The sequence below is a fragment of the Chionomys nivalis genome, chromosome 14 (genome assembly GCF_950005125.1).
Source record: "Chionomys nivalis chromosome 14, mChiNiv1.1, whole genome shotgun sequence".
Taxonomy (NCBI): domain Eukaryota; kingdom Metazoa; phylum Chordata; class Mammalia; order Rodentia; family Cricetidae; genus Chionomys; species Chionomys nivalis.
This window is the reverse complement of record NC_080099.1, coordinates 17,912,966-17,939,851: the sequence shown is the minus strand read 5'-3', so window position 1 is coordinate 17,939,851 and position 26,886 is coordinate 17,912,966. Positions and strand designations below refer to the sequence as shown.

At 45.5% G+C, this 26,886-nt stretch overlaps 1 protein-coding gene across 6 annotated transcripts in view; it reads left to right on the top strand.

Moving 5' to 3' along the window:
• Positions 1-26,886, top strand: part of Ldlrad4 (low density lipoprotein receptor class A domain containing 4) — a 310,292-nt gene that overhangs the window by 261,954 nt on the left and 21,452 nt on the right. For all 6 annotated transcript variants that reach the window (XM_057788517.1, XM_057788513.1, XM_057788516.1 and 3 more), the window contains one exon: positions 19,859-20,013. In XM_057788517.1, coding sequence (XP_057644500.1) covers positions 19,859-20,013 — 155 coding nt within the window. The remainder of the gene's footprint in view (positions 1-19,858; positions 20,014-26,886) is intronic.

Genomic DNA, 26,886 nt, shown 5'->3' with positions numbered 1-26,886 from the left:
TCAAGCACTATATATCATCTCATGATTTATTCTTCATTGAGCTATGAGATGAGCATGGCCTCTGAGTCCATACTAGACGAAACGGGAACCACTCACCTACTGCCTGCGCATCCTTAACCAAGTGCCGTTCTCTCATTTGGCCTCAGTATTTCCTCCTGTAAACACAGTTGTAGTGATTTATGCTGTGAGGGAAGGGAAAAGAGCAGAAATGTCAGCACAAGGCCCAGCACAGAGGCTGTGGTGGTTTGAATGAGAAACGACCCCCATAGGCTCACGTATTTGAACTTGATCCCCTGTTGGGGGTGCTGTTTGTGGAGCTCATGGAACCTTTAGGAGTTGGAGCCTTACTAGAGGAAATCCATCACTGGAAGCAGGCTCTGCGAGTTCATAGCCTCATCCTGCTTCCCACTTACGTCATGTTTGCAGTTGAAGGTGTAATCTCTTAACTTCTGACCACTGGCTGCCATGCCTTCCCCACCCTTGTGGACTCTCTATCTAGAACGATAAGTCAAAATAAACTCTCTTTTCCCATAAGTCACTTTTGGTCATAGCAGCAGAAAAGCAACTGGTCCAGAGGTCCTTAGCGATGGCCAGACCCTTCACCTTTGAACTGCCTAGGAAGGCAGGCATCTCCTAGGAGAACAGGAGAAGGGATGAAGGCAAATTTGTAGTTTTTGCATTGACCTCTGGGTAGGTATTCAAAGCAGAATGGTGGGAGTTAGTTACACTGTTAACTGAAGAGTTGCATCTGAGCCGCTCTTTGGAGGTGAATTGCCTTTGAGGTTGTGTGTTATTTCAGAGTAAATGTAATTCTCTCTCAGGGCAGTGACCTGAGGCCAGCAGTCATGGCTGACCAGGTTGGAGCGGGTAGTTGAGGTGTTCAGGCTAGGATATACAAGCTCTTCTGCTTTGTCCACTGTGGTACTTTTGAGTGGGTGGTGTATGGTGTTGGACTACAGTCGGGTTTCAATTCCCCTTGCCCACTGGACGCAGAAATGATACAACACAGAAGGCAGGCTTTATTTCCTGTTCGCATACATCTAAATCAACACTTGATATGCTTTCATGGAGAGAAGGCTTCTGGTTTTTATCAGCCATTCAGATTATCTCACTCATACCGTTATATGTTAGCTAATAAGAGTGGCTATTTAAAGACTAATATCACAGACTCATACAACTATGTACAGTTTAATATTGTAGTATTATTTTATAAGCTCAAAGTTTTGTTTGTTTGTCTATTTGTTTATTTTTAATTCCAGTATGTTTTCCTCCGTTCCTCGCCACCTTATTATTGGCGTGTAATGGGTTCTTTCACTGAACTGGAAGCTCACTTTTTGGAATAAGCTGTGTGGCCAGTGAGTGCTCTGAATGAGATTATCTCTGTCCCCTAATCCTGAGGTTACAGGCATGCACAGCCATGCTTGACTATTTACATGGGTGCTGGGGACTCAAGGTGAAGTCTTCTTGCTTACAAAATAAGCACCTGTACCCACTGAATCAGCTCTCCAACCCCACACTGCACTTTGAACACTTAGAATCCAGTTATATGATACTAGAAAGCACTGAACTGAAAGCTCAAAGTTTTGTTTGTTTGTCTGTTTGTTTATTTTTAATTCCAGAGAGATAGAAAATAGTTTGGTCCCAAGTGCTTTTGGGAGAACACACGACTACACCGCTTTCAACTGAGAAAACAGACTACTTTTGCATTTGGTTTTTGTTGTTTTGTTTTTCATTTGAGACAGATACATATGTTTACGTCGCTGAGGTGGGCCTGAAACTGGTTGTGTAGTGTAGGCTGCCCTTGAGCTTGTGGTGAGCCTCCTGAGTACTGGGGTTACAGGCGCGCACCCCTATACCTCACTGAAGAGTTAACTTTTTAGATAATTTTTATTTGCACCAAGATAAGCCCCTATAGAGTCAGAAGCTAGGTCCCGGACTGTCAGTATGGTTTTTATTCGTTCCTTGGCCTAACAGTCGATTGTTGGTGACTTCATACCAGCCCAGCACAGTTGAGATGCTGTGGGTGCAACAGCGACCACAGAAGCTCCTGAGTGAACGTACTCTGAGGCACGGTGTCGTGGCTGTCTGGCTTTGCCATTAGCCCTTGGAATGCCTCAGCTCTAGAGCTCTGGTGTATGGCCGGATTCAGCAAACACCGCACATTCAGAGCTCAGTCCTCTCTCCTTTCACCTGTGATAGCTGATTTGTTGCCCTTTCCAATCAGTAGGAAAATTTCAATTATGTCTCATGTTCTTTGTTCCCAGCAACTGCAGGAATTCATGGCCCTATTCCCCACCAGCCAGTCTCTGTGGATGGTTTGAGTGGTTAGGTGGAGGTGTGCCTTCAAGATTCATCTTTCTTCCTCACACACGCTAGACAAATAATTATACCCTGCAACTTCTTTTAATTATGTTTAAGCACAGGGTAAATTTAAAGTCAGAATATGTCATGGCAAAGAAAGCTAAGTTCTGTGAAAATAATCCAGCCGTGAGCACCTTAGTATCTGTCTCTCCATTCACTCTGGGCCCAGAAGAAATCCTAAATATTGTCTTGGCCTAACAGAGCTTCCCTCCCCAACGCAGTGAGTTATAAGCTGTGTTTGGTCCAGGCTTTAGGCTCTGTGCGGGGCCGAGCAGGACAAAAAGAGAGGCTATCCTTATTCACAGTCTCCACTGGTCTTGGTGAAATACTAGATGAAGAGGCAAGAGCTCATTTGTATCAGAGCTGACAAACAGGGCAGCCTTGCAGCGAAAAGCAAATGCAGATGAGGCCTCTTCCCCGGCCAGGATATGAATGCGCCTCATGCTTGTCTGACCCTGTTACCCATGGTCAAGTGCACTCGATATGGTTTCCATAGCATCCAGACAGCCTGAGTACCTAATGTCTACCTGTCTAGTCAACACATCAGCTTTACCGGAGGGAGAGAGCAGGAGTTGGTCACCGGACTTCATTTCCTATCGGGAAGAAATCTGTTGCCCACTCTCCCTAGTCTGATGTGACTACTGGAAGCCCCTGAGCTATTTTTGGTGTCCTGAATTTTTGCTGTTGTTGTTCTATTTATTTCATGAGCTTTGTTGCTTTTTAAAGAGGTCTTTTAAAAGCCTTTAATATTGAAGAACACAAAGATTATGTCCAGCCAGGGGGGATTTCCAGCCTGCCCCAGGTGAAGGATGTCCACATTCACTAATGCACCAATGAGAAAGGGTTATTTGATGACCAGTGATTTTGGCGATGTAACTTCTGCCCCAGATTTGATTAAGCCTCCATCCAGACTTCCTCTTCCAGGAGATTATCTTTTAGCACACGTTTGGCTCCCCTCCCCCTCTTGAAGCCCATTAGGAAAATTAAAGCATTTAATTATAGTGATGACTTTTACAGATGCAGACAACCGCTTTCCCAGATTTTCTCCAAATGTAAGCACACTTGCTCCATCGACCAAAATATCTGTTACTTAACACAAACTGCTGTGAAGTTATATGGAGAGCACATTAGACACAGACACATTTTAGAATATTAAGCCTGTTTTAGGAGGAAAACAATCTTGTTAATTAAGCCGGGGAAACAAATCAAGTAGGAAAACTGAAACATTGCTAATTATGAACTTTTTCTTAAGTGAATTTGGCTGTTGAACAAGTAGGTCTCCCTGACTTCTTTAAAAAAAAAAAAAAAAGACCAAACATATTTCTTACATGTTATATAATGCCAGACAGCGAGTGGCTGATTGAATTAAAGTCATGTGCAGTAAACTTCTCATTGCTCTTTCTTCCACGTAGAAGTAAAATTCTTTACTAGGTAGTAAACCTAGTAAAGCATAGGCACTGAGAAGGACTTTGAATCTGAGCTATGAGTATTTTATCTCTCTTCTTCTAGTCAAATTAGTTTCAGTATGATAGCAATTACCATATTTTAAGGAAAGCCTCAGAATTTTGAAATTTGTACACACACACCTATGCCCACAGAATAGAATATTGTAGTATCCAACTTTTAGACATGTTCATGTCAAAATGATCTGGATGCCTTAAAACCATGTGAGAGCTAAAACTGGGAGTGGTGCTACTTACCTTTAATACTATTACTAAAGAGGGAGAGACAGGCAGACCTCTTTGAGTTCAAGGCCAGCCTGGTCTACATATTGAGCCCTAGGCCAGCCAGGACTACATGGGGAGATGATACCTTAAAAAAAAATATGGTAGATCTACAAGTGCATGTGTCCTTGTGCCATGCTAGTGTATCTCCAGGTAAATAAAGTTCAGAGAAATTTCAACACCAGAGCTATGCAAAACCATGGAAGAAAGCAAATATTTAGGGAGCTTGCAAAATAAAATGTTAGGTACGTGTGTACTCATTTTCTTTTGGAATATCTTCACTATTGAAACACTGCCACTCCTTAGGTAAATGGCAGTCAAATTCTTTTAAAACACTTTTAAAAATGTATTCTTTAATGATTTCATATGTGACTATATTTTATTATGATCAGAAGCATCCCATTCCCTTCTCCTTAAGACCTTCTCCTTCCCATCACTTTCCCCCTACTTTGTTGTCTTTTATTTTTAATAACTCACTGTGTTTATTAGGGTTACATGCACGTGTGACTGTGTACTATGTACTGAATTCATGGGTGGCTAATGCAGGGGCTAAACCACTGAAGAAAAAGAACCCTGCCTCACAGAGCAGCCAGTGACTACCAAGAACTGCTCAGCTGTGGGTGAAGCATCAGGCACCCCTCCCTGATGTGGGATGTCCTTCTGTATATGTGTTGCTTTTATTGGTAGATTAATAAAGTTGTTTTGGCCAATGGCTTAGCAGAATAAAGCCTGGTGGGAAATCCAAACAGAGATATAGAAAGTCAAGGAAATGCCATGTAGCTTCCAAATGAAAAAGATGCCAGAACATTAGCAGTAAGCCAAAGCCTTGTGGCAATATGTAGATTGATAGAAATGTGTTAACTTAAGTTGTAAGAGCTAGCTAGGAATATGCCTGAGCCATTGATGAAACAGTGTTGTAATTAATATACTTTCTGTGTGATCATTGGGGTCTGGGTGACTGGGAAATGAAAAAACAGTCTCCATTTTCACCTCCTCAGTCCATGTTGGGAGATGACAGCTCAGTCTTGTGTAGGCCTTGTGCCATCAATTCATTGGAGCAGTGGCCATGTTGTGCCCAGAAGACAACACTTCACAGCACCCCTTCTCATTATCCAGCTCTTACATTCTTCTGTCCCCTCTTCTACAGTGTCCCCCAAACATTAATGGGGAGTGGTGTAGATGTCCCTTTTAGAGTTGAGCACTCCACAGTCACTTAGTCTTGACCCTTTAGCCAGTAATAAGTGTCTGTATTAACTGCTTCCCATGGCAAAAAGAAAGAAGTTTATCAAGGCTGAGAGTTGCACTAATCTATGGATATAAATGTAGATGTTTAGAAGGCAGTTTAGACATCATGTCCACTTAGCACAGCAGCAGTAACAGGTTCCTTCCTGCAGCCTATGGACCTCCTCAGCCAGGGCTTTTGAGCTGCTTCATAGTACCAGTTGTGAATTCCTTTCCTGTGGAATGGGCCTCAAATCCGATCCAAACATAGCTGGTTACCCCCATAACAGGCCACTGTCATTATCAGTGGGTACATCTCACTTGGCAAGTCAATATTACATCATACAGGACCTCCCGATTCGATAAAATCTCAATGACATTTCTACTCCAGTGGCCTCTGTGGTGCTCAAATCCTAGTGGGGGTCAGAGTGTCCCACCAGACTAAAGCTCAGTTTTCTTCCCCATCCCTAGAGTTTCTGTTTTTCATTTCTAGAAGGTTCCTGGGTAACTTTTCTGGGCGAGGAGAGAGCCTTTGAGAACTCCTACCCATCACATAATATTCTAGAACTTGTTCCATGTTGGGTATTAGTCTTACTCCTACTTTGCAAGTGCTCATTGAACTCGTGCTAATGTTAGGAACTTTGCTATTGCAAAGCCCTGTGCTGGTCTTTACTGAGAGTCAACTCAGAAAGAGGCACATATGCCTTCAGTCGGCCCGCGAGTAAATGAGCCAAAGACTTGCTAACCCCCAGGCTTGTGTTTGGTTTCAGAGGGTGCTATGGCTGCAGGCACTGAGGGGTCAACACAGTTACATCTTTTTCTTAAAGACCTCTTGTCTCCTCTTCAGAATTTGTTTGATGGTAGATTTTACATGTAACTTCTCAGATAGACCCATGGGTTTTTTAAATATTGGTAGGACCAATGCCCAGCTGAGTTAAACAGATAGATAGATAGATAGATAGATAGATAGATAGATAGATAGATAGATAGATAGATAGATAGATAGATAGATAGGTAGGTAGGTAGGTAGGTAGGTAGGTAGGTTGGTTGGTAGGTAGGTTGGTAGGTAGGTTGGTAGATTGATAGATTGGTAGATTAGATGGGTGGGTAGGTAGGTAGAGAGAGAGATAATATTAAAGAAAGACAGGGTCAGTTCTTCTTGATATAAAATCCAAAATGACATTTGCACTGTAGTCGTTCCCTCTTGTGTGGGAGTATGTGCCCTGGCTTCTCTCATTCCTGGAAAGACCTTCCTTCTCCTCTTTCTGAACAATTTAATTTTGAGCTTCTTTACTTTGAGTGAACCAATTAGAGCAGTATTTTACATAAGGATTTTATAAATAAAATGATTTTTAGAGGCAAAAATGAGTCTACTCAGTGTCTGTCACTGAAGTGTTAGCCTCCTTTTTAATAAATACTAAAATAAATATGTGGGTGGGCCTTGGTAAGGAAAATATTTTCAAATATATCATCAAAATGATGCATTGTTTTAACTTTCAATTTTCTGCCTTGCCCTTTGTTGACCTTCAAAAGAAAAGGGTAACTACCTGATCTCTTATATCCACCCAATCCTGTTCCTTAAAAGTCCTCATGCATCCTGCTGCCTCTGTGCTCCCAAGACTGAGTTGTTCCCATGGGGACAACACAAGGGTAAGAAAGATAAAACCAAGCTAACCTTGTCTTGTAGATCAGGTTTCCTCAGACCATCAGAACATCATGTTGGCAGGTGTGTGTTTGAGACCATCTAGCCCATACAGCCCTCACTGGCTTAGAACTCACTGCCAAGACCAGTCTGGCTTTGAACTCAGAGATCTGCCTGCCTCTGCCTCCCAAGTGCTGAGGTTAAAGGCGTGGCCTCCCCAGCCAGCTGCCTTGGGTTTGTGGACAGCCAGAGGCATTCTTATATCACAGGATGGAAATGTGTAGCTTCTGTTGGAAGCGGCTTACCTAGTAGCGGTTCTCTGAGACACAGTGCTTTTACTCTTGATCTGTTGGCTGTGTTCCCTCTCCTTACAGAGCCAGGGAACCAGCCTGACCCAGGACTTGGGATTTTAGTGGAGATAGGAGAGGCCCTCCTCACTTCCAGAGTTCATGTTCAATAAGCTTAAACAGCACATGACAATTTATCAATATAATGTTTATTATACAATCATGTTTTGTTGTTGTGATTATCATTTCCTTTAGTTCTTTGAGCATAATAATGATGGGCACTATCAAGTTTTTCTGTTGAAGTCCAACATTTAGACACTATGAATAGTTTTTATTGTTTGCTTTATTTCTTTTGTTTATGGGTCACACTTTCTTGTTTCTTTCTTTGCCCCGACTCTTATCCTTTTCCTGAGACACGAAGCTCAGGCTAGTTTCAAACTCATGAACCTCTTACCTGTGCCTTCCAAATGCTGGGATTATTGGCATGTACCTCTGTGCTAAGTGGTGGTTCACTTATTTTGTTGAGAAGTAGTCATGGACATTTATGATGATAGAGTCTGTGAGCTGTCAGTTCCAACCCCATCCCTGAACCTGTGGTTCTCTTGTTCACGTAATGACTTGGCTGAGCTGTTTTATTCAGCTCTACCTTGTGCCTCACACCTCTCACATTGCTCTCCCGAGGACGTAGCCTTGAGCAAGACAGTCCCGAGAGACCACAGTAATCTTCGCAAGACTGTCTGCCATATTTCTTTACTCCATATTCCTATTACACTGTCTGCCTTGGTGGTATTCCCAGCTGATGATTTCCACTAATTGTTAGCTGATTGCTTTGTTATTCACTCTGCATGGGCATTAATTGTCCCAGGCTGCTTCGGTTAAACTCAGGCCCCTTTTGCGGAGATATTCTTGTGATAGCCTTTGAGCTGTGGTCTGACCTCTGAGAACTATCCTCAATTCTTGTTTTCGTTCTGTGTACAATTTGCCAGGCACAGAGCAGTGCAGTTCTCATGGGAGCAGAAGGTACTTCTCAGTCATTTACTACTAACGTCTCTAGTTTTTAAATCATCTTTATGCTTGAGTTGCCCCTTAATCTCTTCTAAATAATTGTCTCTTGGAGAGGTGGTTCAGCCCTCTCTCATGTGGTCGGACTCTACTCTAGACAAGATCTTTTTAGTCTCTGCTCCAGAGGTATGGGGGGGATTATTGGATCATTCCTCTCAGAGTAAACCCCGCCCTGTGCCCTGCTTCCTGAGGTGGTTTAGTAATAGATGGTGGGGCCAGAGTCACTACCACTCTCGGGCTGTGTGACTTCAGCCAAGCTACTTTACCTTTCTGTGCCTTAGTCTGCACATATTTAAGATGATAATATCTGGTATTAATTCAGTAGTAGTTGTAAGCGTTAAGTGGGGTAGTGACATGATCTCAGATAGTTCTGAGATGTTAATTGGCTCTTTATGAGTACTGTCTTGGTGTTAGCCATGACTGATATTATTTGGCTTACATGTCCCTCCTTTGTGCTTTCACATGGCATGTCTGTTGAACATATCACTTCACAGTGCCTGTGGTTGCCTGCACAAGCCCAAGTCAGACAAAATTCCTGCATGAGTGGACAGGAGCCCCTGAGACCCCACTCTTGGTAGAGGGGGTATTGGTAGTTGACGGTTGCTCACAGAAGGAAAAGTCACTCTCCTTTGGGGGTGTGGCTACTGGTAGGGTAGCCTTGTGATGGGATGAAGGTCTCTAGGATGCAAATCTGGACTACCATAAACATGGAATAATTGATTCCTCTTAGGAAAAAAGCATTGCGGTGGTTGCGCACATGCTATGTAAGACAAACTCTAAAAGCTGTTAGCACGTGGAGTTCCCTTCATAGTAAGAGGTTATCTTAAAGCATTTTAATCTTTTAATCCATTTCGTTGACCCATTGGCTTCATAGTCACACACATTTACCTTTGATAACATTGTCCCAGCATGGAGCTAATTGGACACGGATAGCAGTCTCTAGATTTCTATAGAAAGACACCTCTGTATTGCATTTTTTTTGAGCACCAAGGATACATTAGTAAATTTCGCCATGCTACAGGCTAATACAAATATCAAATGATTGCTGTGTTTTGAGTCTTTAGGGGCATAGTATTTATATTCCTTTAACGGCTTCATTCTGAACTTTTGAACATAACAAATTCTCACACTATTTCAGTTTGTAAAGACTGAATTCCAAGGTATAACTTTTATGTGAAGAAAAAAAAAAATCTCAGAGCAAAATTTTACAGCACAATCAGAAACCCCAAAGAAGGGGAATGGATAATAGACAGAACCATTGATTCTTAATGGGGTTGTAAGCATTTGAAATACAAAATGGTCCTAAGAGTCTCGTGGAAATGGATTTCTGAGTTGATATATCCCTTAATGTCCAAAAAATGGTAATCAGGCTGAAAAAAAATCAAAACGAGTGCTCATCAGTCTGCTGGTTAGCTTCAGGAAGCTGTCCATTTGTGGACGGACGATATTTGGTTTACTGTTCACCAAGCAAAATGATGGGTCCATTGGAGGTTTCAAATCCATAGTCCATTTCCTTCTCACCTCTACCTGCTATTTAATTTTAGACTAAGTATTCACTCTCTGAGTGTTGGGTCCCTCATCAACCAATTGAGAACAAGAAAGTATAGTTTTCACAGTTGGTGTAAAGATAAAAAATACACAGAGTTCGGAAGTTTCTAGACTACAGCAGCGACACTTTATAGAGTTTTATAAATGCTGGCTTTCTGTTGGCATGGATGCTGAAACTGTGTTTGTGCCTCTTCAAATGCCCTTTAACTGTGAGAATTTCTGTTTTGAGCAGAGGAGAGAACAGCTATGGCAAAGGAGCCCATGGTAGAAAAAAAAAATCAGAGGCTGGGCCAGACTACATGCTAAATGGGATTGTATAAACAAATATTCTTGCATAGCAGAGTACTCTTTACTCCCCTGGCCCAGCTCTGACCTATTAGGTTTTACTGCTTCAACTACTAACTCCCTGCCTCTTTTGGCCGTCAGGGAAGCCCCACGCTTCAAGTTCCCTTAGTTTGTCTTATACTGATCATGGCTGAAAGCCAATCCTCTGAGCAGGGTCAGTTCTTTAAGACCCAGTGACCTACAGCTGGAACCTGAGACAAGTTCAGTGCCTCAGCCATGTAATAACTAGTAAATACGCCTCAGAAAGGTCTCTCAATATGTACCATTACATATTGATCTAACCCATTTCTAATATTTTGTGTAGTACCACGAGCTGGCTTACCAGGAAAGATCTTAACCTGCGTCTGTCTGGAGTGGGAGAATCATGGTGACTCCCTGACTCGGCTTTTTTCTCCCAGCATTCTGTCTGTTCACTCCACCCACCTAAGGGCTGGCCTATAAATGGGCCAAGGCAGTTTCTTTATTAAATAAAAGTAACTCCTCCATCAATGCCCAGTGATAAGAAAGTTGACTAAACAACATAAATGTAAGGCCATTAAGAGCAACTATGTTGATTCTTTTTTAGTTTGTTTTTGTTTTGTTTGAAACAGGGTCTCGCTGTGCAGCCCTAGCTAGCCTGGAGCTTGCTATGCAGACCGGGGTAGCCTCAAACTCACAGAGATCCACCTGCCATGTGACCCTATGCCCAGAAGATTTTTAGATACATGAAGTGTTCATAACATTCTAGAAAAGTCAACTTCAAAGTTGGTTATTCATGACTGCTTCAAAACACAAATGTGTCCAGCAGCAAAGAATAGAAGGGGGTTTCAGAGCCCATGAAACTGACTGAATCCCCGTTATTACAGGAGACTTAGAGGGGTAATCCTCTGGTGGAGAGTGGGGTCACGTCAGCTATCATGCTAACAGCCTTTGACCAGAAACTGCTGCCCCTGGTCTCTCAGGCTCCCCAGGCTTTAGGAACAGTTGATAACTGAAGACCAGGGAAGCTGACTTGAAGTGGGAGCAGTTTGTAATTCTTCTTGCAGCCGGCTCTTCTAGAGCATTCCATGAGCTGACGATTCTGACAATCTACCTGGAACCCCGCCCCAATAGTCACTCAGCATTATAACCCTGAGGAAAGTCACCAAAGGAAGGAGCTACATTTTTAATTTAGAAATGACTGAAGAACAGCCACGGGGCCTTGATTTGACCATATGCTCAAATGTAAATTTCCATGCTAAACATCTGCCTCTTTGAGCTAGGGAAAATGTCCCAAAGATCTTCTTGGTAATTCTCTTGCTCCTTTTCTGCTTCCAGGAATTAGAACAGGAGAAAGTGCCGTCCTCAGTGCTTGGACCTGCTGTCATGCCCCAGGTGACATTCTCGGGCTCTTAGCAGGGACTGATGTCCATTGCCCTTATTTCTGACTCTGGTAGTAACCAACAGTTTAGTTTTGTTTTGACAACTCTTCCTACAGCCAGCACTGTTGTCGCAGCCCACATGCCATCCCTATTTACCCTAAATAAGGAGAAACAAAAGCTATTCTCGGCAGAGCACAGTGCCTGTGGTCGGGGTTATTTGCAGTGTGGCCCTGGTGGCACTCTGCCCTTTTCACTGTGGCTGCCAGGTGATTTTTTTTTTTCCTCTGAAAACTGTAACAGACATGCAGCCTTCCACGAAGCCTCTCCACACGGCCTCGGGCCATCAGCATGCTTAAGGGAGGTTTTTATGAACATTTGAAAAACACCGTCTAGACCTCCAGAGAAAGTGGCTACTTGTACAAAAGGAACCCGGGACGTATCCTCCTGGGAGAGGTCTCTGCTTTCCTATTTGAATGGCCCCTTTGTATCACCTGGGGCTATTTTTCTGTAATTTCAGAACTGTTTGAACGAAAACTGCGCAGTAAGGTTGAGAGGTCTGGTTTGAAAGGATTCTCTCAATGCTGGGTTTGTGCCGCTACTCCATGAGAGAGATAAGAGAGAATATGAGTGTGAGCGCTTCTTGTTGTGGTGAGGCACTGCCAGCTGTCAGCGCTGGGAGAGCTGCTGTAAGTGGTCAGGGACCTTGCCGGGAGGAGGATCAAGAAAGATAGCGTGCAGCCTGGCTTCCAGGGGGAGGGATGTGGTGGGTGCTGGCAGCTGGATACACAAGGCTGGCGGTCCTGCTTGCCGTGTTGTCACGGTAAGCACATGCTCTATTTCCTCATCTCTGAAAAGCTTCCAGCAAAGAGGAAGGGGAAAAAATATGTTAAGATTTTCAGATCCCCTCTCTCTGCTGAGTCTGATTTGCTGTTTGCCTGTTATCAAAAGATTATTGGATTGTAATAGGATAAGATGCACTGTCTAGCTGCATTCTGTTTGCCTGCGTGTGTGACATGCTGGGGTTGTGACATGTCTGGATGTGAACTGTCTGGGTGTGAGGCCAAACGCAGAGAAAGGCGGACTAACCATTGATATATGTTGTCGTCAACAACACTGAGTGCTCTTGGGATTGGAGACCGGCTTACTCTCTCTGCGCCAATGCCAGCTTCCTGCCGCAGACCTCCTGATTTCTGTTGATGGCGGTTGATAATTGGTAGTCACAGTCTGTGGTCGGAGCCACAGTGTTTGAGTCTAGCACCTGGGCTGGGCCCCTGCTGATAGAGTAGAAAGAGACATAAGAACCCCCCCCCTCCCCCACACACACCGGCTATCACTACAGCTCGGAGCTGCCTGGAGAGGAGCTGGCCTGAAGTTGAAAGATGGTTTGAACTGGGTGGGCTGTGCCACAGCTGGATTCCCCCTTGCCAAGGACTTGATTATGTCCATCGAGCAGCTAAGCAACAGCACACTGAAGGAGGTTCAGTTTAAAGACCTGTTCCTTAAAAAAGGTACATTTGCAGGGGGCAGCTGTGGGCGACGCGTGGTCTTCGGGGCTTGTTGCGGGTTGGTTTTCTTCAGCCCTTGGAGTTTGGTCTGAGCAGAGCTGAGCAGAAGAACAAGTCTCCCTTCTCAGGAAGCCTGTTCTTAAACGTGGCAATAGTGGTGTCTCCCATCAAATCGAGAGGTGGAGGCAAGAGGATCCGAAGTTCAGTGTTTTCTTCAGTAACATAGCAAGTTGAGTGAGTTGGAGGCCAGCCTGGGAATACAGGAAGTCTGTCTCAAGAAGAAAAAAAAGTTTGTTTTGCCTGTCAGTCTGTCAGCTCTCTCAGGTGGGAATCGTAAGGGAGCTTTTTCTGTCTTCTTTGATTTGCAATTAGCTTGTTCTGCTCAGAGATTTTATATATAAATATAATTAGTTTCCCCCTTCAATTGCCCTAAAAGTTTCCCTTTGATTGATGGTGGTGTTTTTTTCCACCCTGAGTTGTTGAAAACATTTGAAAGAAAATGTATTTCTTTCAATGGGATTGGGTCATTGACTAGTTTTTCAGGTTATCAAATTAACAGGAGATATTGGGAAACAGAAATTGGTTCCAAGAGTGATGGGGAGCTAAGGAGAGTAAGAGGCAAACAGGCGGCCAGCTAACCAGTACTAGAAGCCACCACTGGGACTGGGACAGTTCCATGCGCAGCTGTATTTCTTCTGACACCTTCTTAATAATGTGGAGGTGAGGCGCGGGTGGATCTGAAATGACTTCTGTGGGGGCGGGGAGGTCTGATCTTAGGTACTTTTAGTTTTAGCATGGCAGGGGATGAACTTCTTTGCAAAGGTTCGTAACTACCCCACCATTCCTCTGCGGGTTTATTTCTTTTTAGCGACAATTCTGTCAGTCATCTTTGACTGGGAGATGTTTAGGTCAGTTTTTTCTAAAGAGATCAGGGGAGTCTAGATGGTGAGGTATGTAGAGAAAAGTCGTATTATTGGACAGGTGCTTCGGCCTTTGATGTGCCCTCAGCTGGAGATACTTGCAGAGTCTGTATTCTAGGGATTTCTTAGCCGGTCTAATCCTTGTTGACTGCTACCCGGCCAGCCCGGTGCCTCGGGAGGTACCTGGTTGGGATGGAAGTTGGGGAGATGCGCCTTTGTGTCATCTGCTCCACCTGTGGATCGCAGACGACACTTCCAACTTTGTTGTTATGCGAACTGCCTTATGTAAATATAGGAATGTAACTGGAATATAGCAGCAGATAATTTACAGCAATCAGGAGCCTTTTCTGGTGGCCATTTGAACTTCCTTTAAATAGGAATGCTGGGTAATCGGTGCAAAATATGAAACCCTTTGCTAAAATGTTAGCATCATTAAAGTTGTTGGTGAGTGTTTGCCAGGATACAGTTCTGAATGAGACAGTGTATAAACAAATTAGGAAACAGAATTTGGAAGACCCGATCTCCTTATATGTAATACACACTAATTCTACATCGATGATTAAGACCTGGCCCACGGCTCAGTCTCTGAGAGAAGGTCAGAGGACAAAGGTCAGAAAGGAGTGTTAGTATGGCATGGACTCTGTGCCTATAGGAAGCAGTGTGAGGGTCAGGAGCCTGCTCTCAAGGGGTCAGAGACAAACTTATAAAGGAAGATACAGCCAGCAATCGTGAAAACCTGGTTGTTTTTATAGTTCTATTTTTTCCTCCCTTTCATTGTCTTGCTCATTAACAATTTTGTGTAAACTCACTAGCCACAAAGAAAATTGCAATTTTAAAACTTTAATATAATCATAAGCTGTAGCCCTTATTGTTTTGCCTGAACTTTTATCTGTGAAGTTATTTTTTATAGCAGAGGCTAAATATCGCCCTCAACTATGGAGTTTAATGAGTGTGAATTTTCATTCAAGCATTAAAATCTCCAAGAGTTTTTATACCAATCATCTCCAGCTCAAGACAATTATAGGCTAAGTAGATCCCAGTTCCTTCCCCTATCCATCTCCCTGTTACCCCTAAGGAGTTTGGAAAGAATCTGCCCGACTATAGGAACATTCAGCAACTGAAAAGTGTCACAGACCCATAAATAAAAAAAAAAAAAAAACCACCCACCCCCATGGCTGTCATCTTATTGTGACACCTGTTTCTGCCGAGCAGGACAGAGACAGGAAGGAAATGCAGACACAAGTTCAGTGTGGAGAAGCCAAACCAGACCAAGCCAATGTCACAAAGTCGGCCTCTCTGCCTCAGCAGTGGTGCGGAGTAGGAAGGGTTTGCAGGGAGGGGACTGTCTAGAGGGTGGGATTCTGTGGCAGGCTGGTCATGTTCTTCCATTCTCTGTGTTCCCAGCCTGTAGTGTGAAGGGGAATGAGGGAGGTGGAGGGGTTTCTGTTGGTACAAGTAGGAGGTGAATCACTCAGAGGTCCTGGTGAATGACCTAAGTGTTCTACATGGCGGCTCCCCCACAGGCGGTCAAAGTGTTTGTTTTGCTGGTGAAAGGAAGGGCTCATGGGGCCCATGCCATGTTCTTCCTTTAGAGGTTTGCAGTCAGGGAACACATCACACATCTGGAACGTAAAACTTAAACATTTAGAAACCTCGACTCCTGCAGATGAGGATGTATTTGTGAAAGAAAGACTGAAGGAAAGACGGTGCTAGCCACCCCACAAATAGAAGTGTTATATTAGGAAGCCAAGGGTGGTACAAACGCATCTCCCCAGAGTTCATTCAAAATAGTTCAGACATTCATGCCTCCTGGAGGACCAAGGGATGGACCAGCCTGTTCCACACAGTTCTGTTCCTGCGGTTCCCCACAGCACGGCTCAGAATTTCTTGGAGATGTTTCTATAAAGACAGAGATGCCATCATCACTGCCGTCATTGTCACCATTTTACAGTAATAAAGTAAGGCACTGTGATCCCTTCCTGTAAGTTTGAAATTTTATTGTAAAATTTCTGGTGTGTGGCTGGCAATGACTCATCCATTGCACCTTAGATTTCAGCCTCATAAAAGGAACAGGAGCTCAGAAATTCTGTTTAGCCTCAAGTCCTTTACTTGCGTGGCTGCTTTTTGCCTTACTTCTGTTGATATCCGTAACTACTGAAATCAAGGAAACCTGACCGGTGGGCTGTGTTCAGAATCCATAGTGATTTACACGAAGATTCGGAAACCTCAAAAGCATCCAATTACCCTTTTAAAATGCTGTTGTTCCTGTGGGCTTAAAAAGTATTCCCATCTTAATATTTCTTTCCAAATTCATTCTCTCCCCGACGTCCCTTTCCTAACCTACCCCTCCAAAGCAAAACTAAAGCGTCTTTCCTTCACGTGTCCCCCAAGCTCCTCGGACCATCGCACGCTCTCCGTCCCCCACCACGTGAGAACAAGCTGCGCAGATTTGGGGCATTCTCCTGATTAAAATAAATGGAAGGACAGACACTGGGGGAGGGAAGGGCTTTCCACAGAGCAGGACCCTGGGATCTGCTCATCCCTGAGGACCACCCTCTGTTTAATGGCTTCTACTCTGAGAATCCCCCAGAGCTGGATGTTTTTACTCTTCCTATTTTCCCACTTTTGGTGTTTTATCTCTTAAAACTTAAATGAGAAAAGGATCTGTCCTCACTGACTGTTCTGCCCCAAGTTCAAAGAGTAGATAGATTTTAAAATATTTTCATTTGATGATACCGTGTGCATACATATGTATGACGTGAATGTCTGTCAACATGTATCTGCCACGACACCCATAGGTAAGTCAGAAGACAGCTTTGTGGGGAGGGATCATTCCTCTCCTCCAGGGATCAAACTCAGATAGTCAGACTTTGCTGAGCCATCTGCCCTGCTCTAGCCCTGTAGGCTGTAGTGTTCCGCTCTGGGTACCACACCCCGTGCAGCCCCCCCCCCCCGGGGATGGCCTTCAAACAGCAACATACGTGTGCTGCTGCTAGCCATAACTTGTGAAGATTCTGGCCTTAGGGATCGGATACCCTGGATTTCAATCTTGTTTGCTAAAAGAGCTGCCTCTCATGCCTGGGTTGAGTGACTCAAGCCTACTGTTGCCCCAGGGGCCCACTGGCTATTACTGTAAGGTCGATTTCCTTGGCCAATGCCCCACCTCCAGGGACCCTATTTATACTTCCAAAGCCCTCGAGTCAGCCTGTTGCCTCACCTTGACACAGGTCTTAGCTTCCTGATTCTCTGTCACCTGTGGACCCCTAACATTGCTGGGCAGCTTTTGAGCCCTCCATGTCCCTGCCAGGGCTCTGGTCTTCTGCTTGAAGCTGCACTGCAGTTCTGCTGCAGACAGCTCAGCAAGGGCGGTGCGCTCCGGTGGGTACACATGGCAGGTTTACAGGAGAGCTTAGGATGGAGGCTCAGAAGCACCAGTCCTCAGGAAAAGGATGAGAGTAGTGAGGACTCTTTCTTTTAAGGGAGCATGTATATACACTGTTTATGCAATGGGGGATCTTGCTCACCCTTGCTTGGATTTTTAAGTAATGTATCAGATCATTTCATTCAGAATGCCCTATGCTGTCTATACCCAAAATATAAAATACAACACAGAGATCTAAACATGAAAGAACAAAATAAAAGTTCTTAGAGGAAAATTTGGAATATTAGTGTAGCCATGAAGAAAGAAATGAGAGAATGATGCCATGAGAAATATTGTCTGTAGAGAATCTCACAGAGGAATTTATAGAAATGAGAGACAAGGTCTCTGGCTCAGGACTGCTCCCTTGGCTCTCTTGTACCTGTTCCTGTGGAGGTTGCTGCCTTGGGCCTGCTCCAGCAGAGGTCACTGGCTCAGACTTGTTCCCGCAGAGGTCTCTGGCTTGGGCCCAGTCCTGTAGAGGTCTCTGACTTGGGCCTGCTCCCTCAGCGGTCACTCCCTTGTGGCTGTTCCTGTGGAAGCTGCTGCTTCAGGCCTGTTTGTCCTTTTGAAATAACATCTTACTTTTAATAAATGTTTCTTGATAGTCTACTGACAAATTTGGGTCAGCACCCACATATACTCAGTCTCTTTCTCTCTTTCTCTCTCCCTTCTCCCCTTCCTCCCTCTCTCTCCTTGCCACCCCCCCCACAATATTTTGATCATAATTAAAAGGAGGAGGAGGTATTTAGTAGGCCTGCATACCAGTGCCTCTGCTTCCTCCAGAGTGGCATGGGGTGGGTACAGTCAAGGGGAGCTGCGGGGCTTCAGCAGAATTTGACTGTTTTCTTCTATAGCCTTTAATTTTTTAAAAAGTTCTATAATAAAATCCTGTTCAGATGAAATTCTTTTATACAGAAATGCCTATGGGATTATGAAAAATACTTTTCTTTGCTGCATCTCCACAGCTTTCCACATCCAGGGAAAGTTCATTTAGGGAGAGCTGTCGAGTGAAGGGTTAACCCAATGGTCCATGTCTTTGTTTTCTTTTCCCTCTGTGTCTGTCTTCCCACAAAAGGGAACTCTGGTAAATGCTAGGGCGTGCTTTAACCTGGAGGGCAGCTTGTGTCAACTCTGTTGCTTCTCTGTAAACATGAAAAGTTGGCCCAACAGAGCATGATTTAAGATTCAGCCTTCATTTCTAAACTCCTTTCCTTTGGTCTGAGTAGAACTTCCTCCCTCTGTCACGTTCTGTACAGAGGTGTCTGCCCTTGGATTTGCGCCTGGCCTCATAGTATAGACCTCAGGGCCTCTGCAGGCCTGCATTGTCCTGGGCAGCCTGCATTCGCCTGGCTTGCCGGTAATTGCTGTCCTCGGGGAAGGCCCACTTGGAGCTGTGTGTGTGAGCTCCTTCTCTGTGCTTGAGTAGGTTCCTGAGTCACTCTTGCTCTCCCTGTAGTTGGCGAGGCCTCCTAACTACCTGTCAGGCACCACTGTGTGCTAATTACTGAGGATGCAGTGTCAGCCACAACAGACTTACGACCATAGTTTGAGAAACCCTGGGTGCACACTCAGCTTCAGCTCGGGTTGGGAATGCTGAAGTGGGGAGGGGAGGGAACCCAGACATGTGTGTGCAGGGCGCATTAATGGCTGTGGGGTATCATTCGTAATGTTAGTGTTGGAGGCCTACCTTGGTCTTACCGCTCAGACGCTGTGCCTGCAGAATGGGGGAATGCTTTCGAAGCCGCTTACAAAGGCAAATCCTCCCAGGACCAGACGCTTGAAGCTACTCTCGTAATATTTATTTTCCCTTCAACGCCCAGCTCCTGTGAGTTGAGCTCTGAGAAATTTTACTCAACCAGAGAGGTGGGTTCGTTTTCTAGAGAGGTTGTGTAGGTGTAGCTTCAGTTGGGAGAGAATTCCTCAACTCTGCTGGAATGAAGAGATAGATGGTCACCTGACAGGACAGGAGTTGAGGAGACAGTCTGAGCTGGCCTGAGGTTGGCCCAGCGTACACAGGTGCCCATTTTGCACCAGCCTCTGGTGAACTCACCAGGCTGACCTTGAATTCCATCCTGTCAGTGAGGAAAGTTGTAGCCAAAACCCTGGAAGCCTTGCAGGGCCAGCAGAAGGTTTTTATAAGGCTTTAAGTTTGAAGACCAGGTTCTAGAACTTGGCAAAGCAGAGCAACAGAGATCTATGGAACAGGGCACTCCCAGAACCTCCATTTGTCCAAAATGTTACAATACCAACGTCCAGCAAATGACTGACCCATAGCATCTGCAGGCAGAGCTCAGGTGTCACCCTGACCCAGCCACACATCTGCTTTATGCCTCCATTCTCTTCTTCTCCTGAGTGTGGTCATAGTTTCTGTGTCCTCTGGGGACTGGATCGGAGGGGTCATAACTGCAGCTGCAGGGATGTAGAGCCAGGAAAGAACGCACATGCTGGGCCCTTTGCTTACAATCCTTCTTCTTCCTTGCAGCGGAGCTGGAGTTCGCCCAGGTCCTCATCATCGTCGTGGTGGTCACCGTGATGGTAGTGGTCGTCGTCTGCCTACTGAACCACTACAAAGTCTCCACACGTTCCTTCATCAATCGTCCCAACCAGAGCCGGAGACAAGAAGACGGCCTGCAGCCGGTAAGTGTGAGCCTGGGCCATCTGGAGTGCTCTTGGGCCCCGTTCTGGAGTTGCAAACCCAGGCAGGGTATAGCAAAGGGCTAGAGGGCGGGGGAGCCCACCTGTCAGCTCACCGCAGTACAGAGGTGTCAAGGGCTTTGGGTTGATGGCTAACTTTGAAAAGCATGTACATTGTATACAAAGAACTCAGTGGATTCTCACTTGGAGCCAGTACCCAGTCAGGAAAGTGGCCCTTCCTAAGCTCGCCCTGATCATCCATCTGTGAAAGTCTCCATTTGTTTATTGGCCATTAGCCCTAATTGGGGTTTGCTAGTTGTGGCCCACATGCTCGTGCCTTCTCTCTCATGTCTGGCTTCCTCCACACAGTCCTAGGTTATACATAGATCTGTGCTTGAATTTAGTCCTGGAGTTGGTCTAGGGTTAAGTGATGTCCTCATCCATCACCAAGTGTGTCTGCAGTTCTTGGGTGTGAGTCAGCTTAAGGAGACAGTGGGATGGCAAGCAATGCGTGCCTTTTTAGATGGAATGAGATGAGCTCTCGGAGGTGAGGGACGCTACAAGCCATCAAGCCAGGCTCCTCACTTTGGCATTTTTAAACGTTTCTATTTCTTGCCCCCAAACGTCTTTTCTCCTTTAGTAAAAGAGTATGATGTAAGGCTAAGCTGACCCATAACCAAACTTGGGAGGCCAGGGGGTGCTGGGCGTGTTCTCAGCCTGATTTATAACCTGTGAGTCCGGTGACTTTTAGCAAGAGACTTGGAAATAGTGCATTTAAGTGAGTTTGAATTCTCAATGTCAGTGTAAGACATAGGAGGTATCTAGTATCCATCTTCCATTTTCTCCGTAGCAGGAGAGCCTACTTTATGGAGTGTCCCTTACTAGAACCAGAGAGATGCCCGGCCACTGCCTGACTTAGGAGAGGCTGTTGCGGGTATGGGGTGTAACCATGGTAATGGGTAGTGTGGAATGGCAGCTGTGTCCTTCTCAACAGGGCAGGGTCATGCTTAAGTGGAACCACAGTTCTGCCCAGGGAACCTAATGGCTTGGTGGTCCTTGTGTGCATATGCAAGCACAAGAGGGAGCAAGAAGGGCATGTCTTTCTGTATGCTGTATACACCTCATGCCTGAAGTACAGGCTGGGGCAGTGATGGTGGACATGACTTGACCTAACAGTCTCTCTTCCTTTCGGCTTTCTGCATCGTCTCTTGATGCCTTCTTCAGTTTCTCCTGGTCCCCACTTTTGCCTACTGGCTCCCCTGGGCCTGCTTGATTGACTTCTTTATATATGACAGTGACTTTCTGTGGCTTGTCACCTGGTAACCACACCATCTACCCCTGACATTACAGGTCATTGTACGAAGATGGCTCCAATTTTGAAAGAGGGAGCAAATTCTTCCAAAGTCCTGAGTTTAAAAAGGACATGGAAAATCTTGTTATGGTGGCCATTTTAGAGCCACACAGGATCTTTGCTTTGCTTTAAAATAAGGGCTATGGATGCCAACCACTCCTTGGTAGCTGTGGTACAACTCTCTCACATCACCATCAACAGTAGGCAACAGCACTCAGGTGTGCACAGATTGCCAGGGATGCTTGATTCTGGGCATCAGCTCTATTTCCTAAGTGGACCCAGTGTAGTTCCTTATTCTAAAATATACCCACTTTCCTTTCCTGCCTTGCACTTTGTACTCCAAGAGGTCTCAAATACTCAGGGTTCCTGTATGGGTGACATAGGTTCTTCCAGTCCCTTGTCTAGGCCCCTTGGACTTGCCTAGACTGCAGGTATCATCAGCTTCCAAGTGCCCGTGTCTCCACAGGACCGACCCTGCAGGCATTGCATTCTCTCTCTCGCTGTTACCCCCTTAGGTGTTGCATCGTGGCCACAGGCATCATGGTCATGTATTTACCAAGGGGCATTTACCAAGGAAGACTGTTCGAGAGGGGCAAGAAGCTAAGTTCTTATGTGCTTTCACTTGGGAAGGCACTTCTTCTTTATTTGGTTCCCCGCGCTGGCCTCCCTGGGAATATGGAGAATGTGGGCCAGGAAGTAATGGCATGCCAACTGGAAGAACTTCCCTTTCTGGAAATTGGGAAGGCGACTTTGAGCAGTCCTGCCAGGATGCATATTGAGTAGCAGCAAAGACCGTCAGTAGTTCCTGAATTTTGTCCACTGAGGGTAGTTCTGTTAGTGATGTTGGTAAGCTGTGTGCAGAGATCTGGGTTCGGCTGCTAAGCTGGAGCTTGTAGAAAGGCATGCCTTTCGTGCCCGTGTTTATGACCTGGGCATGAGAAGAGTGTGGCCTTTCACTCCCAAGCTACTGGATAGCTTCCCCCCCCTTTTGTTCTCTGAATGATACAGAGTTGAGCTCCATCCCTCCCCAGGGTTTATGTATTTTTTCTCTGTTAATCACTGTAGACATCAGCCAGCTTGGGAATGGGCTCTCGTCCATGCTTCATCAAATTCAAGGTGTATTTCAACACTGACCAGAGGTGCACTGATCTTAGACCAATTGAGGATGTAGTACTTCAGAGATAGTCTGATCATCCCACAGTGCACAAGAGACCCCAGGAATCCCCTTAGTGCTCAGTGCCACCCGCGCTAGTGCACTGTTAGCAGGGAAGGCCACCATCATCCCAAGCACAGTTTCTCTGGCTGCTTTGAGTGTCCATAAGGAGACAGAGTTGTTCTGAGACTCTGCATGGTAGACACTTTCCCTAGCCATTTCTTTCTGCCTCTGGACCTCACTTAGCCATTCACTGGACCTCATCTTAGCCAGGAGAGCAAAGTGACCAGGAAAGAACGTCCAGCTCTCATCCTACCTGACTGAGGTCAAGGCTCCATTACCACCCTTTTGATCCTACTGGGAATGCTTAGGTCTCACCAGCCCCGTGTTTATGAAGTGGGCATGAGAACCCGTTGTCCCCTCTTCTTCAAGTGACTGGTCCACTCTTGACAGCTTCTAGTTATTTTTCCAGGTTGTCTCCCATGCCCTTTCAAGATGATAGTCTGTGTTTACCCAAAAGAACTTGCAGGAATTGGGCAGTCACGTCATGGAAGAGAGGATGTTCTGTTCTGGTTCACACTACTTGGCCAGCCAGGTTGCCCCTGGATGGGAATGTTGATTTGTAGAACTTGGGGCAGAATGACAAGTGAGAATGAAGGTGTATATACACCAACTTTGCCTCTGTCAGGTGACTTCGAATCTGTTACCCAAGTCCTGTTCCTAGATCCCGAAGCACTTTTGATTAGCTAGCACCCAAGTCCCAGGCTCACCTCCCCTAGCAGCGTGGGCAAGTGCCTTAGCCACTCTGCTACTTGGCAGCATGTAGGTGCAGAAGGTGCCTGCCAATCTTTCAGTAGGAAACCCCTTATTGTTCTGAGCCTGAGTGTTGCAGAGATATTCTATGTTTGGGGTCTTTTGCATACTTAGTACAGATCCGCATGAGGTCTTTAGTGTGGTTGTAATGTTGTGTTCATCTTTAACTGGTTGAGAAAGAGTGAGCCACCTTTCTTCTTATGAGGGACATTTTGCTTTGATCAAAAGGAAAAGTCAGGCCCTCAACTCTTATTTGCAGTATCTCATTCTGTTGTCCAGCCCGATCTTGAACTCACAACCCCTGCCTCAACCTCCAAGCCCTGGGATCATAGGCGTGCATCCCCAGCCTGGCATGGGAGTTATAAGAAAACATTGCTTAGCACATGGGACTGAAAGCACAGGGAGAAAATGAAAATAAATTAAGTGGGCTCACGTTTCCAGAAAACAAAACACAACAAACAAAAAGGGAGAAATGCCATTGTGACAGCAGAGACTGCTTCTGCTCATTGAGGAGCGACACGTGTCTGAGTGAAGGAAGTGTGGCATGTCCTGTGACTCTCTGGGACAGGACCTTCCCCTCCGTGGCTAAAGTCTCTGACTGAGAAGGAGACTTGGCTATGGACTCCCCAGCTGTCTGCAGTCCAAGAGCAGCCTTGGAAGGAAAGGCAGTTGGAGGACAGCAATTCCTGGCGGCAGATAACAGCCTCGATCCTGAAAGCATTGGGGCTAAGCAGCCCCCGGTAGCTGTACCTTCCAGGACCTGCTGAATGTGCCAGGTGCCTTTCTCAGCCTGCTTGTGCCTTTCACATCCCTTTTCTGGCAGTGGCTTTCAGGTGGGCCCCCTACGTACAGGGGATATTGGAAACCCACAGACGATGCTCTGGTCCCAGGAAGGGTGTAGGGAATGGAGGGCTGGCTACCATATCTGTTTTCTTCCAAAGTGACTGAAGCATATCTGCTTCTTTTCTGGTCTCCCCACTTAAATTGTGTACAGAAAAGTGTTTATAAAATGATGGGGAAAAATATTTTCATTAGGGTCTTATTAAATGATGTCATTGTCGTAGTCCTGTTTCTAATATGCTGGACTAAAACTAAGTGTGCCAAAGGATTGCCTGGCAGAGTTGATGGGTTGGAAGACGATGTCATGGGGGTGGCGTCCCTGTCAGTGTTATCCTGGCACCTTTAAACCAGATGGAGTTGTCCATACTGTCCAGTCACCATTCTCCACTATTTCATAAGATGGGGAAACCACATCTCTTAACAGCCGAGCAGACAGTCGGGGTGGGGCAGTGTTTATCCTGAGACTCTCAACACTGACTTCCTGTTGCCAGTTACTCTGTCTGCCTCCCTGCCTTGGCAGGAAGAGCTTCAGCTGTCAGGTGGTCACTGAAAGGGTTTTGCTCTTTGATATATCTGTCTGAAGCCCTAGGAAACAGATTAATCAGAATGTACCCATCCCTCCAAGGATGGGAAGAAGCAGAATCTGAGGAGGATGCAGCCAGTTCCCGTTTGAAGCAGCTTACGTGGACAGTTTTAATAGCCACATTTATCTTTAAAGTCACGTGACTCCCATGGTCCTCTTTATGTCACCACTGCTTAGAATTTAGAAGTGCCTTGAGGGTTCACAGGTACTTGGTTTTCTTATCAAGAATACTTCTTTTTTCTTCTTCATGATGTCAAGTCTTCATTTTTCTATTTCCTGAAGATAGGTTTGAGCTTGGGTATCATCCAAAATCCATTTAGGATCAAGTCCTATGGATGATTGAGTGATGTGGTAGTAGAATACCAGGCTGGTGCAGGCCAGGTGACTCTGGATGAATGCTATCCAGCTTACACACTGAGCAGCACCAAGTAGAACACCAGGCTGGTGCAGGCCAGGTGACTCTGGATGAATGCTATCCAGCTTACACACTGAGCAGCACCAGGATCAGAAAGGACCACAACCAACTGATGCTGCTTCTGGAAGGCAGTATAGACAACAGCACCTCAGTGGCATCCTTAAGACTCCCACGCTGAGGGGCTGGAGAAATGGCTTAGTGGTGACTTGGTGCTGTTCAGAGGACCCAAGTTCTATTCCCAGGACTCATGTTGGGTGACTCCAAACCACCTGTAACTCTAACTCCTGGGGATCCGATGCCCCTCTCTGGTATCTGCCTACCTGTATCCATAAGGCCTATACCTCCCCCAACACACATACACATAAAAGTAATAAAAAATCTTAAAACCTCCTGTGATGAGAATGTATATGCATGGTGAGTTCTAGACCAACCCTAGTTCCACACTGAGACTTTCTTTTAAAAATTAAAAATCCTCTTTTCACATAACAAAAGATGCTGGTAAGTCCAATCTTTAGACTCCAGGGAGGTTTGTATTGGTGCAAAATGTTTGTAAAAATAACATGCTAAAATAATTTATGAATATTTAAAATTTTACTTATTAGAGGCAGGGTCATATCACGGCACATGTGTGGAGGTCAGCGAACAACTCTCAGGACTTGGTTCTCCTGCCACCGTGTTTCAGGGGTAGATCTTAGATCCTCAGACATGCACAGCAAGCCCTTTTAACCACTGAGCCACTGCAGGTCCCCAAAATGTCATCAACAGCACTTTAGTAACCTTTTAAGCTTATAAGTCATTAGCATTAATCAAATGGTAATCTTTCTCTTGGTATGACTATAATAAGAGTTTCAAAGTTTTCCGGATCACTCTGAAATTCTCGGTGGCCTCTGCTGAAGAGCCTCCCCTCCAGGGCTAGTTTCTGGGCAGAAGTTAACCCCTTGCCAGCTTTTCCGTGGCATGAGTAAACCATCTCTCTCTATGCAAAGAAAAGACTGGAGCTGGTAGCAGGATGGTGACAGCCAAGACTGTGAAGTCTGCCAGTCCTCCAAGCTTTCTTAGTTCTGGCTGGCTTTTATTGGCGTGCAGTGGTTTGCTCCACCTCCCCCAACCCCTCCCCCCTTCCCCAGGCCTCTCTCAGCTGGGGAAGCACCTGGGGGCTTTTTCTCTCAATGCACACTGCAGTATTCTACAAATGGAAGGATTCCAAGTCTCCCCTTCCCAGCAGGTCTTCCTGGAAGATTTGCCTGCCTCTTAAGGGATGTGTCCTAGATTGAGCAGAGTTAGGAGTCTTAAGAAGTCTGATGATAGATTTCCACGCAGGAATGAAGGGGGAAGTGTGTGCGGCTGCCAGTGGCCACTTAGCGGGACTGGCTTGATTTCTGAGCTGATACTGCCCCCTAGTGTAGAAAGGATAGTACGCTAGTATCTGGATGGTAGAAAAGTATATGAAAAAAGGCAGAGAAGAGAATTTCTCATCAGAAAGTAAAGATGTTGCGGAACATCTGAAAACCACTTTGACCTCTGCTTTGATATTCTCTCCATGGAACAAATACAAAAATAGACGTGCAATGATTTGATGCCATATGAGACACTTGATCGCTGACAGAAGCCAGAATGCCAAGCAGTGGTCTCACTGGTGATTCCCATTACTCTCTGTTGTGCTAAGGAGAGTTTAGCGGAAAGCACAGGCACGAGGAAGGCCAAGCTCTGAGAATGTCCTC